The sequence below is a fragment of the Ochotona curzoniae genome, unplaced genomic scaffold (assembly GCF_017591425.1).
Source record: "Ochotona curzoniae isolate NIBS_2020 unplaced genomic scaffold, NIBS_Ocur_1.0 contig_2321, whole genome shotgun sequence".
Lineage (NCBI taxonomy): Eukaryota > Metazoa > Chordata > Mammalia > Lagomorpha > Ochotonidae > Ochotona > Ochotona curzoniae.
The window spans coordinates 7,712,217-7,724,943 of NW_024465421.1; the positions used below are offsets into that span (position 1 = coordinate 7,712,217).

Consider the following 12,727-nt stretch of genomic DNA (forward strand, 5'->3'; position numbering starts at 1 on the left):
AATCTTCCTCCCTCTCATTCACACCTGAATGACTCTTTTGTTGGGCAGAAAGGGAGAGAAAGGTATAATGGATTCCTAAGTAAGACAGGAGGAGGAATGTGCTGTCTTCAAGAGCTGGCTGAGAGAGAAAAGATGCAGGGCGGGAGAGACTGGGAGAGAGGCGATCAAAGCGAAGCAGCTGCCGGCCTGGCGGGACAAAGGGAGGGGAGGGGAGGAGCCTGGCTGCTGAGAAAGTTTGTGGGGAAAGTCGAGCTGCGGAGGAGCTGGGCGGTGGCCGGGGCTGGCGGGCGGGTAGGCCTGACCCGATTTCCCTGCTGCTCCCCTTGAGGTTTGGTGAGTGGGCAAGCGCAGCTGAGGCTGGGGGCCGGCAGACGGACGAACGTTTGGATCTGCAGGAGGAGACTGGAAGGGCTCCCAGAAACCCCAGAGGGGACCCACAAAAGGCTGGAGACAGTAATTACCCAAACTGGAGGGGACAGAGGCGGTGGGGGGGGGGGTGCGCGGAGAAATAGAGATGGATGGGAGGAAATGAAGGATTCACAATAAGGGAGTCCTGCAGCTGGATTCCCCTTCTGCTGTGCTGGTGGAGGGAATTGGGAGTGATGCCAGGATGGGTTCTCCTCTTCCCGGGGATCACCTCTGGCTCGCCTGGCGAAGGGTGGAGGTATCTGGGCTTGCTGGAGGGGGCCCTGGTCTGGGATTGCCAGTTGAGATCTGAAGGGGTGGGGCCAGACTCTACCCTGGGAATCCGCTCTCAGTGCTTGGGCTTCTTTGATGTTGATCTCCTGGCGTCTCCCCCTGCCGCTGTCTCTCTTCCTCTACCTCTTTCTCCCCAACTGAACCTCCGCAGTCCCCTCCAGGTGCAACGATGGGATTGGAAAGTGTGTCCAGGGAGCTGGCCTCCCACCACTGGGAGTCTGCCCCATGCTGAGCAAGGGGAGGGAGATGACTCTGTCTACACTGCCTCCGCAGTGGCTCTGGACTCCGGATGCATCTGAGTCCAAACTCCTTCCTGCCTGGGAGCCCTGACCTGCATACTATCTGACCCACATTTTCTCAAGGTACCTGACCCTGCCTGCCTCTGGAGGAAGGCTCCTGATTCCCCCAGTGTCAGCCAAAGGGGCTCCGGAGAAAGCCCCAGGGCCAGACCATGTCCTGACCTGCCTCAAGGAGTCTGATCTCTCTGGCTGGCTGTTTGGTTCATGATCAGAGTCTCTGTCTTTCTCCTCTTGTAAATCTTGGCAATTCTGTGAGAACTGTGTGTGGGAAGGGTAATTTGGGAAAAGCAGAAGTAAGAAAGAGACTGACGGCACAGAGAGCAAGTTGGGGAGCCAGAGAATCCCCTAAAAGGATCTAGGTATAAGGGACCCCCATCCCCGTCCCCTCTCTAAATTACGCCTCAGCTTCAGCGAACAGTCTCTGAGACTCCCCTCCTTCCCCCCCTTCATTTCCCTTCTAGACGCTGACAGAGGCAAAAATCTGCTAACTCAGGGGGCAGACTCAACCAGGGCTGCGAGCAGGCCTGGGGAATGACCCCCGAGCTCCCATCGGTGCCTTCCACGGCTGCACGGCTACCTCAAGCTGTCTGCCTCTGCTCTTGGGCCTGGTTCCATCCCTCTCCTGTGCCACATGGGTCCTCTGACATCCATCAGGACCATGCGGCTCTGGGGGCCTCGAAGCCTGGGGGTGGCTCTGGGAGTGTTCATGACCATCGGATTTGCCCTCCAGCTCTGGGGCGGGCCCTTCCAGAGGAGGTGAGTTCCCCTCTCATCCCCACCTCCTGATTGATGTCCCCCCACTTGCTCCTTCCCATCCCACCTAGGGCTGTGGCTCCTAGGGGTCTTGGAGGATGCTCCATGCCGGCTGTGCTTTCGCTACAATAAGCAGTCACCTGTTACTGAGGGTCTAGCCCCTCCACCTTCCATCTCTTCCCAGGCTCCCCGGGCTACAGCTCCGACAGCCCTGGGCCCGCTCCCCGCAGCCAGCTGCTGCGTCCTGCCTGCCCCGGCAGCGACTCGTATTCCTGAAGACACATAAATCTGGGAGCAGCTCTGTGCTCAACCTGCTTCATCGTTACGGAGACCGGCACGGACTGCACTTTGCCCTCCCGGACCGCTACCAGTTTGGCTACCCAAGACTCTTCCAGGCTTCTCGGGTCAAAGGCTACCATCCCCAGGACAAGGTGGGCGGCCAGACCCCCTTCCACATCCTCTGTCACCACATGAGATTCAACCTAAAAGAGGTGAGGGGTGGTGTACTGAGGGAGGGAGGGCTGGTCTTGACCCCATCCCCTTCCACACACCAGGAGCCGCAGGCCTTAGTCTAGGGGAGGTGAACACATGGACTTGTGCACTCACGCAGACACGCACCTATAGGAGGAAAAACCAACATACAGGACAGGAGCTAGGCTTGACTGAATATTTTCTGAATACTAGAATGGAAGAGCTTTTACTCCATTGAAACAAGTGATCTCTGTTAACCGAAGGCAGCTGCACTGGGATTTGAACCCAGATTCACCTGCTCTAAAGTTACAGCTCCTCCCCTGGCGCATGCACATGTTTATATTTGGACTCGTGGGGGAAGAGTTCCCGCCAAAAAAGGAGGGGTTTCTAGAAAGGTTGCTGCTTAAAAAAATTATTTATTTTTATTGAAAAGTCTGATTTACAGAGAAAAGGAGGGACACAGAGAAAGATCTTCCATGTGCTGGTTTACTCCTCCCAGGTGGCTGTTATGGCTGGAATTGAGCCAATCCAAAGCCAGGAATCAGTAGCTTCTTCTGGGTGCCCTATGCAGGTTTAGGGGGTCCCAAGGCTTTGGGCCATCTTCTGCTGCTTTCCCAGGCCATAAGCAGGGAGCTAGAATTGGAAGTGGAGCAGTTGGGACATGAACCGGCCCCCATATGGAATCCTGGTGCATGCAAGGCAAGGATTAGCCATTAGGCTATCGCACCCGGCCCTAGAAAGTTTACTTTTGACAGGAAGGGCAGATGTGGCTTTGTAGAGACACAATGGGGCATTCTCAGAGGGAGCAAAGCACTGACAAAGATGTATATGAGAAAGAGTGTATGAAGGTAGCAGAATTCCAGTGAGTGCTACAACCACCTACACACACACACACCCCTCATCTTCCCCTCTTACTGGAGCTGGGAGCCAGGGCACAACTCTACGGTCCATCTCTCTAGTGGCTAAAATACAGTGCTTGAACTGTCACCATTATTCACTGAGAATCTACTATGTTTCAGGTAGGCCCATTTTCTTCCATGTTGACCACGATCTGCAAATGGGGCCCAGGGAATAAAGACACTAAAATTCAACCAGCTGCCCAGAGGCACACAATTAGCACACAGCAGATTTGGGGTTTATTTCAAGGCCATCTGATGGCCATAGACCAAGCGTTCTCTTCACAGTTCCTGTTGGTCTTCTATGAGGCAGTTCACAGGGCAGTCCAGGGGATACTTTCTCATGTGGCTCAGCCTGATGTCCACTGCTGTTCTCACTGAGAAGTCCAACCACATATCCCAGTCCTAGGGGCAAAAAAGCCATGGCTTCCCAGCGTCCCATTCTGGGGGTATCATTTGCTTTCCAGCATGCCCTAGGAGCCTCAAAAATGCCTGGTACTGCAGCCACCTTTGGCCCAGCCTGCCCACCGATGTCCTCACATGCTAGGACAACCCTATTGTTACTCTTCCCTATCATGTTTTGGTTGCCTGTGATGGTTGCCCCTCTCCCAACAGTAGTCCTTCCTATTTTTGTTTGTTTCTTTGTTCAAAGATCTTCCATCCACTGATTCACTCCCCAAATGGCTGCAATGGCCAGAGATGAGCCCATCTAAAGCCAGGAGCCAGGAGCTTCTTCTGGGTTTCTCATGTGAGTGCAGGGGCCCAAGGACTTGAATTATCCTCCACTGCTTTCCCAGGTCATAAACAGAGAGCTGGATGGGAAATGGAGCAGCCAGGACTCAAACCAGCACTCATATGGGATGCCAGCACTTGCAGGTAGAGGATTAGCCTGGTTAGCCACAAGGCTGGCCCCTGGTTCCTGCCTTGAAGTCCTGACCAAACAGTTCCTGAGCAGAGGATAACACTGTCTTTGCTGGTAAGGAGAGCATCGAGTTTGGCTTCTGGAGGATTTTTACAGACCAAGGCCAAGGGAAGAGCCCCACCTTGCAGATAAGCACACTGAGTCTGTGATGTTAAGTAACTTGCTCAAGGCCAGGCAGTTAAAGGAAGGAAAGCTCAGAGGGGTGTCCCCAGTCAGGCTGCGAGGAGGCTGAGCATCCCCAGTGTCTACCTTCCCCCCAGCCCAGCTCTGTCTGTCTGTCTGCTTTGGGTCCTCTGCAGGTACTTCAGGTCATGCCTTCTGACAGCTTCTTCTTTTCCATCGTCCGAGACCCTGCGGCCCTGGCCCGCTCGGCCTTCTCCTACTACAAGTCTACCTCGTCCGCCTTTCGCAAAGCGCCATCCTTGGCTGCCTTCCTGGCTAATCCTCGGGCATTCTACCGGCCCGGGGCCCGTGGGGACCACTACGCCCGCAACTTACTGTGGTTTGACTTTGGCCTCCCTTTCCCCCCTGAAATGAGGACCAAGAGAAAGAATCTTCTTCTCCCCAGCCCCCAGCTGCACAGCTTGCCTTCTGCCGCTGGCCCTCAAGCTCAGAACAAGGACCTCAGTGCTGTCTTCCAACCCATCTCCACTGTCGCTGAGGGTCACGGCCGGACCGCCAGCCCTGCCTCATCAGACTCGGGGTCCTTGTCGTTCATCCAGTGGGGTCTGGCTTGGCTAGACTCTGTGTTTGACCTGGTCATGGTGGCAGAGTACTTTGACGAGTCATTGGTTTTACTGGCGGATGCCCTGTGCTGGGGTCTGGATGATGTGGTAGGCTTTGTGCACAATGCCCAGGCTGGAGGTGAGCAGGGACACGGTGCTGCTGGCAACGGTGGACAGACGGCTGAGGAGCGCCAACTGACCGCTCGTGCCCGAGCCTGGAACCACCTGGACTGGGCTCTCTATGTCCACTTCAACCGCAGCCTGTGGGCACGGATAGAACAGTATGGCCAGAACCGTCTGGAGGGCGCTGTGGCCCAGCTCAGGGCCCGCCGGGAGGCCCTAGCTAAACGTTGCCTTGAAGGGGGTGAGGCTTTAGACCCCAAATACATCTCTGACCGGCGTTTCCGCCCCTTCCAGTTTGGGTCAGCCAAGGTTTTAGGCTACAGACTTCGGAGTGGGCTGAGCCCCGGTGACCAGGAGGAGTGTGAACGCCTGGCCACCCCTGAACTCCAGTACAAAGACAAGCTGGCTGCCAAGCAATTTCCCCCTACGGTCTCGGTGCCCCTCAAGACAGCCAGGCTACTGGCCCCATAGACACCTCTAGAGATCCCCCAGGTAAGAGCCCTTAAGTTAGCAGGGGGCACGGGTGCTGAGTGCAGCAGTCAGGTGCAGACTGGACAGAACTTTGTCCTGATGTCTGCAAGGCTCCGGTCATCTTCCAGCCTTTGCCCACAGAGGACCCTCCGTAGGGCTCTCAGCAGGACTGCCCTCACCCACTCACTGTCCCAACGCAGGTCCTGGTGGTACTCTGCAAAAGCCAGCCCCTTTCCTCCTGCCATCCCTCCGGAGAAGCAAAAAAGATGGAGTGAGCCCTTTGGAAACTGACGAGTTGTAAAGATTTGTTACTGGGCACTACCAAATGTTTGTTAAATGAATAAATAACTTGAAACTTCCACTTGGCTTGCGGACGGCTGAAGGGGGAGGGAATTGCAGAAAAGCTCTCGGGACCAGGAAAGGTGCAAGGAATTCTTTCCATCGCCGGGTCTCCTCCCTCATCCCTGCCTGCGTCCAGGCGCAGCCCGGCGCCCGCCCTCGCCTCCCTGCGCGGCCACCCAGAGGCCGGGACGCCGGAGGCCCCGCCCCCTCCCTTCCGCTTCCGGTCTCTCCCCAGTCATTCGGTGTCGCGGGGTCCGCGGTTCCGGGTCCCCCCGGGCCGGACCGATCTTGTGGGCCGCTCCTGCCCCGACCCCAGCGGGGCCCCCTGTCCTCCTCCGCCGCGTCCCCGTCCTCGTCACTCCATGGAGTCCCAGTGTGACTACTCGATGTACTTCCCGGCTGTGCCGCTGCCGCCGCGCGCCGAGCTGGCGGGAGACCCGGGCCGGTACCGGGCGCTGCCCCGCCGCAATCATCTCTACCTGGGGGAGACTGTCCGCTTCCTGCTGGTGCTGCGCTGCCGGAGCGGCGCGGGCTCCAACGCCGGAGGAGGCCCTGGTTCCCGAGGGGCCTGGGCAGAACTGGCCACCGCCCTGGCCGCCCTGGCCTCGGTCAGCGCCGGAGGTGGAGTGTCGGGGGGCGGTGGCACCGGCGACCAGGATCCCGAGCCCCCGGGAGGAGGGGATCCCGGAGGTGGAGGGGGTGTGTTCCGAGGCTGCAGCCCCCTTCTCACCCATGGCCCGGGCCCTGCTACCTCAGGGGGAGCGACCACGGTGAGGAGCTGGGGTGGGGAGACGGGGGTGGGGAAGACAGGCTATGCGCATGTTAAAGGGACCACCGTGGTCCCTCCCTGACCTCTTCACCGCCTTCCACCATCCCAGCTGCCTGTGGAGGAACCAATCGTGTCCACAGATGAGGTCATCTTCCCACTCACTGTCTCGCTGGATAGACTGCCCCCAGGGACACCGAAGGCCAAGGTAAGAGCCACCCGAATTCAGACGCCCTATCAAGAAAGGCTGCGCCTTCTGTCTGTCTCGACTCTTGACTCGGGGTCCCGTGTGTCCCCTCTGTCCAGATTGTAGTGACCGTGTGGAAGCGGGAGGTGGAGGCACCCGAGGTCAGAGACCAAGGCTACCTGCGCTTGCTGCAGACCCGGTCTCCTGGGGAGACCTTCCGGGGGGAGCAGAGCGCCTTCAAGGCCCAAGGTGGGAGGAGAACACACGGGAAAGAGGCTGGGGGCTGGGGTGCGGTGGAGAAGAGAGTGAGAGCTGCGGGTGGGAGGCGAGGCCACGCCAGACCTTCCTCCTCATCTCTCCCTCTCCTGCAGTGAGCACCCTGCTGACTCTGCTGCCCCCTCCCGTTCTGAGATGCCGGCAGTTCACTGTGGCTGGGAAGCACTTGACAGTGCTCAAGGGTGAGCAGACCAGCCGGCTCAAGTTGGGGTGGCGGGCCAGGGGTGGCAGTAATTTGGGGGCAGGTGGGAATCAGTTCCTTTCCTTCAGAGTTGACCGTTCTGAGTGGGCCTGGTTACCTCCCACAGTGCTCAACAGCTCCTCCCAGGAGGAGATCTCCATTTGGGATGTCCGAATCCTCCCCAACTTCAACGCCAGTTATCTACCTGTCATGCCCGATGGCTCCGTGCTGCTGGTGGACAACGTGTGGTGAGGTCCCTGGGTGGGACAGGGGTGGGGGGCAGGGTGAGCCCAGGCTGGGGGCATCACGTTCTGTTCTCTGCCCCTCGGAACCAGTCACCAGTCTGGGGAGGTCTCCATGGGCTCCTTCTGCCGGCTGCCCAGCACCTCTGGCTGTTTCCCCTGCTCACTCAGTGCCCTGGAAGAACACAACTTCCTGTTTCAACTGAGAGGGGATGAGCAGCCCCCTCCAGGGGCCAAGGAGGTGAGTGCAAGCATGGGTGTGTTGAGGGGAAAAGAATGAAAAAATGGGAGAGGGAGGTGAAGGTGGGGGGGTTGAGGAGAGCCAGGAGGGGACACTGACACATGGCGGTTCCCTTGGCCCCTTCCACAGGGCCTGGAGGTTCCCCTGATTGCTGTGGTCCAGTGGTCCACCCCGAAGCTGCCGTTCACCCAGAGCATCTACACCCACTACCGGTGAGTGTGCAGGCTTCCCAGCCAGGCACCATCCCCCACACCCCTGCTGCCTCCCACGCCCTCACGGCTGCCCTCTCTCACTGCGCTCCCAGCCTGCCCAGTGTCCGACTGGACCGTCCATGCTTTGTGATGACCGCTTCTTGTGAGTCCCCCGTTCGGACCTACGAGCGTTTCACTGTCACCTACACGCTACTCAACAATCTGCAAGACTTCCTTGCTGTGAGGCTCGTGTGGACCCCAGAGCACGCACAGGCCGGTGGGTCAGCTGCCCGGCTGGGGCCTCGTCCCAGAATGGGAGGGACGGATGAAATTGTAGAGGGAAGCCGGTAGATGCAGCTCAGACCTGGTGCCAGCCCCACTGCCGCACGAGGCGTGTGGCAGCTGGCTGGGGCCCTGGACCTGGATGCTCTCCTCAGCATCATGGGGCTGAGAGGCAGAGGGGCTTGCGCTGCTGCGGTCTGTGTGGTTGCACGACCTTAAGTGCAGACACAGAAGCATCATCCTCTGGTGTGAGTTCCATCTCTCATGTGCTGGCTGTGTGATCCTAGGCTAGTTACCTAACCTCTCTGGGCCCAGTCTCTCTAAAAGAGGACAAATGGATCACTATGCTTATCATATATGACTGCTGGCAAAAGCCAACACTTTTTTCAGTTTACGAGGATCCCATGAAACAGTGAAATTCCCTTGGGAACAGAGGCATGCTGTCTAGGGTTGACTGGTCCCCATTTCCGCCCCCAGGAAAGCAGCTGTGTGAGGAGGAGCGCCGGGCCATGCAGGCAGCGCTGGACTCCATTGTCTGTCACACGCCCCTCAACAACCTGGGCTTCTCCCGCAAGGGCAGCGCACTCACCTTCAGTGTGGCTTTCCAGGCGCTGAGGGCAGGGCTCTTTGAGGTGAGCTGGTGCCGTGGGATGCTGGGGTGGGGGGAGTCAGGGCCCTTGCTTCTGTGGTGGGAAGACATCAGGGCCTACACTAGAAAACCAAGCACGGTGACCCACAGGTCACCCAGGAGGAGGTGTAGGCCCTGGTGGTCAGGCCACCAGGCTGATGTGCCCCCTTCCCCAGCTGAGCCAGCACATGAAGCTGAAGCTGCAGTTCACTGCCAGTGTGTCCCACCCGCCGCCCGAGGCCCGGCCCCTGTCCCGCAAGAGTAGCCCTAGCAGCCCTGCCGTCCGGGACCTGGTGGAGAGACACCAGGCCAGCCTGGGTCGCTCTCAGTCCTTCTCCCACCAACAGCCTTCCCGCAGCCACCTCATGAGGTACAGTATTGGGTTGGGCACGACACTGGCCAACAGCTGGGCATGGGGATGGGCGAGGGTCTGAACATGGCCCATGGCCTCTTGGTACCTTCTCTCAGGTCTGGCAGCGTGATGGAGCGACGGGCAATCACGCCCCCTGTGGCCTCCCCCGTGGGCCGCCCTCTCTACCTGCCCCCAGACAAGGCTGTGCTCTCTCTGGACAAGATTGCCAAGCGCGAGTGCAAGGTCCTGGTGGTGGAGCCCGTCAAGTAGCACTGTGCAACTCTGCCCCCGCTTACACTCCAGAAGCCTGAGGCGCTGCAGGGCCCCGGCTGCCCTGGGATGCCTCCCAGGGTGGACAGAGAGGCCCCATGGGGCCGCTTGTCTGTGTCTGCTGACCAGGGCCTAGGGCGAGGCGGGAACTGGCCCGTGTGGCCACAGCATTAAGCCAATAGTATTGCCCAAGGACCTGGGGGGCCGGTCCCACCCCAGGCCAGGGCAAGGGCGCCAGGAGCTCCCCTGCCTCCACCCCACCCTGGTTCTACGTTTACAAGGTATTTTCTCATTCTCCTGTTCCTTCTTGCCCCCCGACACTCCCTCCCTCCCACTCAGAGGGCCCACATTAGAGGGTGGTGATGGTAAGGGGCCTTGACAATGACTCTCTTGTCTCAGGGGCTGGGGAGACAGTGAGGTGGCCTCCTCCTGCCCCTCATGTTTACGTTGGCAGCCAGCCTGAAGCACTTTAAGTTGTGGTTTTTTGTTTTTTTCTCTTTTTTTCTTTTTTTGCCTTTTTATTTTCCTTGGTCCCTGTAACTTATTCTCCAACCACTACTTCCAACTGAAGTGAGCCTATTAAATGACTGTCCAGGAGGGAGCAGAATGGTTGTGTGTGTTGCTGGAAGGTGCAGAGACTCCAGGGGCATAGAAGGATTCCCTCCCACAAGCCTTCAAAGGCCTCCATGCCCTACCTACTGCCCAACAGACACCGAGGTGGCCACCACTCTGGGCTAAGGTATCCAGCAGTAACCATGGACAGCAGCAGACAGACCTGGGTGTAGATCCCCCATCCTGTTATAGCCTCCCCCGACCAGGCACACATCCCCAGGCCTAAGAACAGGAAACTCAAGTTTATTGGGAGGGAGGGAAGAACAACGGAGACGCCATTGCTGCGAGCCTCCTAAACACCGCAATCTCGGGTCTGCCGCCTTTCCAGGTAGGCGTGGGGAGGTGGCTGAGCAAAAGACCTTGGTTCTAGCAGTAAGCCAAGAGGGAGGCAGAGGACTCGAGCATCAGCCACGTCATGGCCAGCGGCCCCCATCCACTGCTTGGACCCTCACGCCTGGGTGGGCTCAGACGTCAATGGGCTCCCGGCCTCGGTTCTGCCTCTTCACCACAAACACCCTCTGTCCCGACACGGTCACCAGCAGCGTGTGCTCTCCAAAGACCACTGGAGGGAAGACACACCTTCCCCCGCCCCAGGGGAGGGAAGGGAACACAGAGTGAGTGTGTGCCACGGCCGCCATGGGGCTGCACACAAACGAGGCTGGGATCGGAAGACGAAAGGCCTGTGTGTTCAATCCCTTCTGAATGCTGCTTCGTCAGAGCTCGGTTCTCAGGGGAAGGAAGTAGCTGGACCAGGTGTGGGATGGTGGGAAGGAGATGGGGTTCTTCCCTAAGAAGCCCCTGCAAGTACCCCCACCCCCACAGGCAGGAGCGGGGGCTCACCAGACAGACGCTTGAAGGGTACATTCATGCCATGGTGCAGCCGGAAGCCACAGGCCGTGCTGACCAGCTCGGAGATGGCACTGGCTGCCTGCTCATCGTTCTCGAGGTCCCCGGATGACTGTACACGGAGCAGGAGGGTGGGTGGCAGCGGTGAAGGCACAGACCTGGACTGAAGTCCCAGGCCTGCCCCCTCTGTCTCCTGCACGTTGTATATCTCCCTGACATTTCCCTTGTCTATCTGCCAAATGAAAGGCCCTAGGACTTGCCTGTAACGGTGCCATCCTGCTACACTGGGCCTTCCTCTAGCACCCTGGACCTGGACTGTCTGCCCTGTTCCACCCATCTGACACACACATTCTCCAGAATCAGCAACTGGCCACTGACCTGTCACAGCTTTTCTGACCTACACCCATGCCTGCTCCCCAACACCTACCCCCTCCCTCCCGGTTGCCATGACTTCCCCTTTTCCAGTGAGTCTCCACTTCCTCCTGCCGAGCTGACAGAAGCCCCCACTCGGTGACTTTTAGTTCCCTCGGTCCTTTGACATTCTGTACCTAAGATTTCTCATCTGTCAATTTGAGACAACCACTGTTTACAGGCTGGCGAGGCTTCCACTGAACCAGAACAGCTGCTGTTCACTGCTATTCTGTATCCAGTCAGGCCTCCTTAGTCACCCAGTCACTGCCAGGATGCAGATTCCTCCACCACCAGCCCAGATTCAGCACCCCGCTGCCAGCACTCTGTTCACACCAACACAATAATTCTGCTCAGCCATCTTCACTGAGTCAGCTTTCTGTGGAAAATCATCACGGTCTCCACGACTCTCGAGGTAAAGTCCAAAGGGGTTAGCATCGTGGCCTTGAAGCCTCCCCAGTGGGACCCTTTCACTTCATTCTGGTCTCCCTCCTAAATCTTTTCAACACAAACCCTCCTCAGGAAGGAGCCAGGCGGCGTGCACTTCCCCACGCTGAATACTCTGCTGGTTTACGACCGTCCTTCCTGTAAGCTGGGCTGCACATCTCCTAGAAAGCTGCCCTACACAGCTGAATCCATCTCAGCTCCCTCAGTAAGGCGTGGCCACATTGTTTTCACCCTTATAGCCAAAGCCTTGCATTTCTACCTAGAGTAAACGGGTCCAGAGAGAGCTATCCCCATTCAGTGCCACGGAATAAGAGCCACTAGAGAGAAAGTTATGCAGAAACGAAGTCATGTGACATGGGAACTTGTTTCAGTGCAAAGCAGAGGACAGACCCAAAACCGACCAAGAACTGAAAGCTTCCTCTGCCAGGCAGGATTCCTAGTCAAAGGCCCAGAACAGGGGACAAGGGAAGCCAAACGGCCAGCTGTGCTCGGGGACCCTCCCTCCCTTTCCCAGAACGCACCGCCAGCACTGCACCTTCGCTCAGCACCAGGTAGCCCAGCTGGTCTGGGATTCGCTCCAGCCCCTGGGTCAGTGCAGACGTCTGCGGGGTAAAGATGCAGGCAGTGAGAAGGGAGCTGGGGCGCGGGGCCCTCCACATCCTTGTCCGGCCAAGTCCCTGGACCACGGCTCCAGGCTCCCTCTGGGCCCTTCACCCATGACGTTCCCGACCTCCAGCTGCCCTCTCGGCCTTCCACATCCCACCGTCGCAACCCCACCGGCCCCTCCCCAGGACCCTGAACACCCACCCGGGGATCCCTCCTCCAGCCCTCCGCGCCACTGTGCTTCCCCTCCCTCGTTCCCTCTCCGTTTTGGGGCCGACGGGAGGTGAGCGACAAGGAACGGATCCGGGAGGGGGCAACCAAAGGCCAGGGGAGCAGGACACCGGCCCGGGGCGCTCCCTCCTGCGCATGCGCCCTCACTCACCATCGCAGTTCTAGGAGCCGGGCAAGCCGCCTGCCAAAGGTGCCGCGGAGACTTCCGGCTCCAGGCCCGGGTCACGTGCTCCGCCCCGCCCCCCGCGTGGTTGGAGCGTGGC

General features: G+C 58.7%; 3 protein-coding genes across 3 annotated transcripts; 2 read left to right on the forward strand and 1 right to left on the reverse strand.

Moving 5' to 3' along the window:
• The first annotated feature begins 1,614 nt into the window (after positions 1-1,614).
• On the forward strand, positions 1,615-5,408 carry GAL3ST4 (galactose-3-O-sulfotransferase 4). Its single transcript, XM_040973835.1, has 3 exons — positions 1,615-1,754; positions 1,936-2,242; positions 4,340-5,408. The coding sequence occupies exons 1-3, from the start codon at positions 1,630-1,632 to the stop codon at positions 5,357-5,359; spliced, it is 1,452 nt and encodes a 483-aa protein (XP_040829769.1). The 5' UTR covers positions 1,615-1,629; the 3' UTR covers positions 5,360-5,408.
• A 541-nt stretch (positions 5,409-5,949) lies between these two features.
• Positions 5,950-9,924, forward strand: TRAPPC14 (trafficking protein particle complex subunit 14). The gene is made up of 11 exons (XM_040972914.1): positions 5,950-6,471; positions 6,580-6,675; positions 6,774-6,903; positions 7,026-7,112; positions 7,239-7,359; positions 7,447-7,594; positions 7,724-7,806; positions 7,899-8,062; positions 8,545-8,699; positions 8,872-9,065; positions 9,164-9,924. The coding sequence occupies exons 1-11, from the start codon at positions 6,064-6,066 to the stop codon at positions 9,315-9,317; spliced, it is 1,740 nt and encodes a 579-aa protein (XP_040828848.1). The 5' UTR covers positions 5,950-6,063; the 3' UTR covers positions 9,318-9,924.
• Positions 9,925-10,156: 232 nt separating this feature from the next.
• On the reverse strand, positions 10,157-12,691 carry LAMTOR4 (late endosomal/lysosomal adaptor, MAPK and MTOR activator 4). The gene is made up of 4 exons (XM_040972915.1): positions 12,616-12,691; positions 12,152-12,232; positions 10,770-10,887; positions 10,157-10,491 (listed from the first exon to the last, which is right to left on the reverse strand). Exons 1-4 carry the CDS (start codon positions 12,616-12,618, stop codon positions 10,394-10,396), a joined length of 300 nt encoding a protein of 99 aa, XP_040828849.1. The 5' UTR covers positions 12,619-12,691; the 3' UTR covers positions 10,157-10,393.
• Between the last annotated feature and the right edge of the window lie 36 nt (positions 12,692-12,727).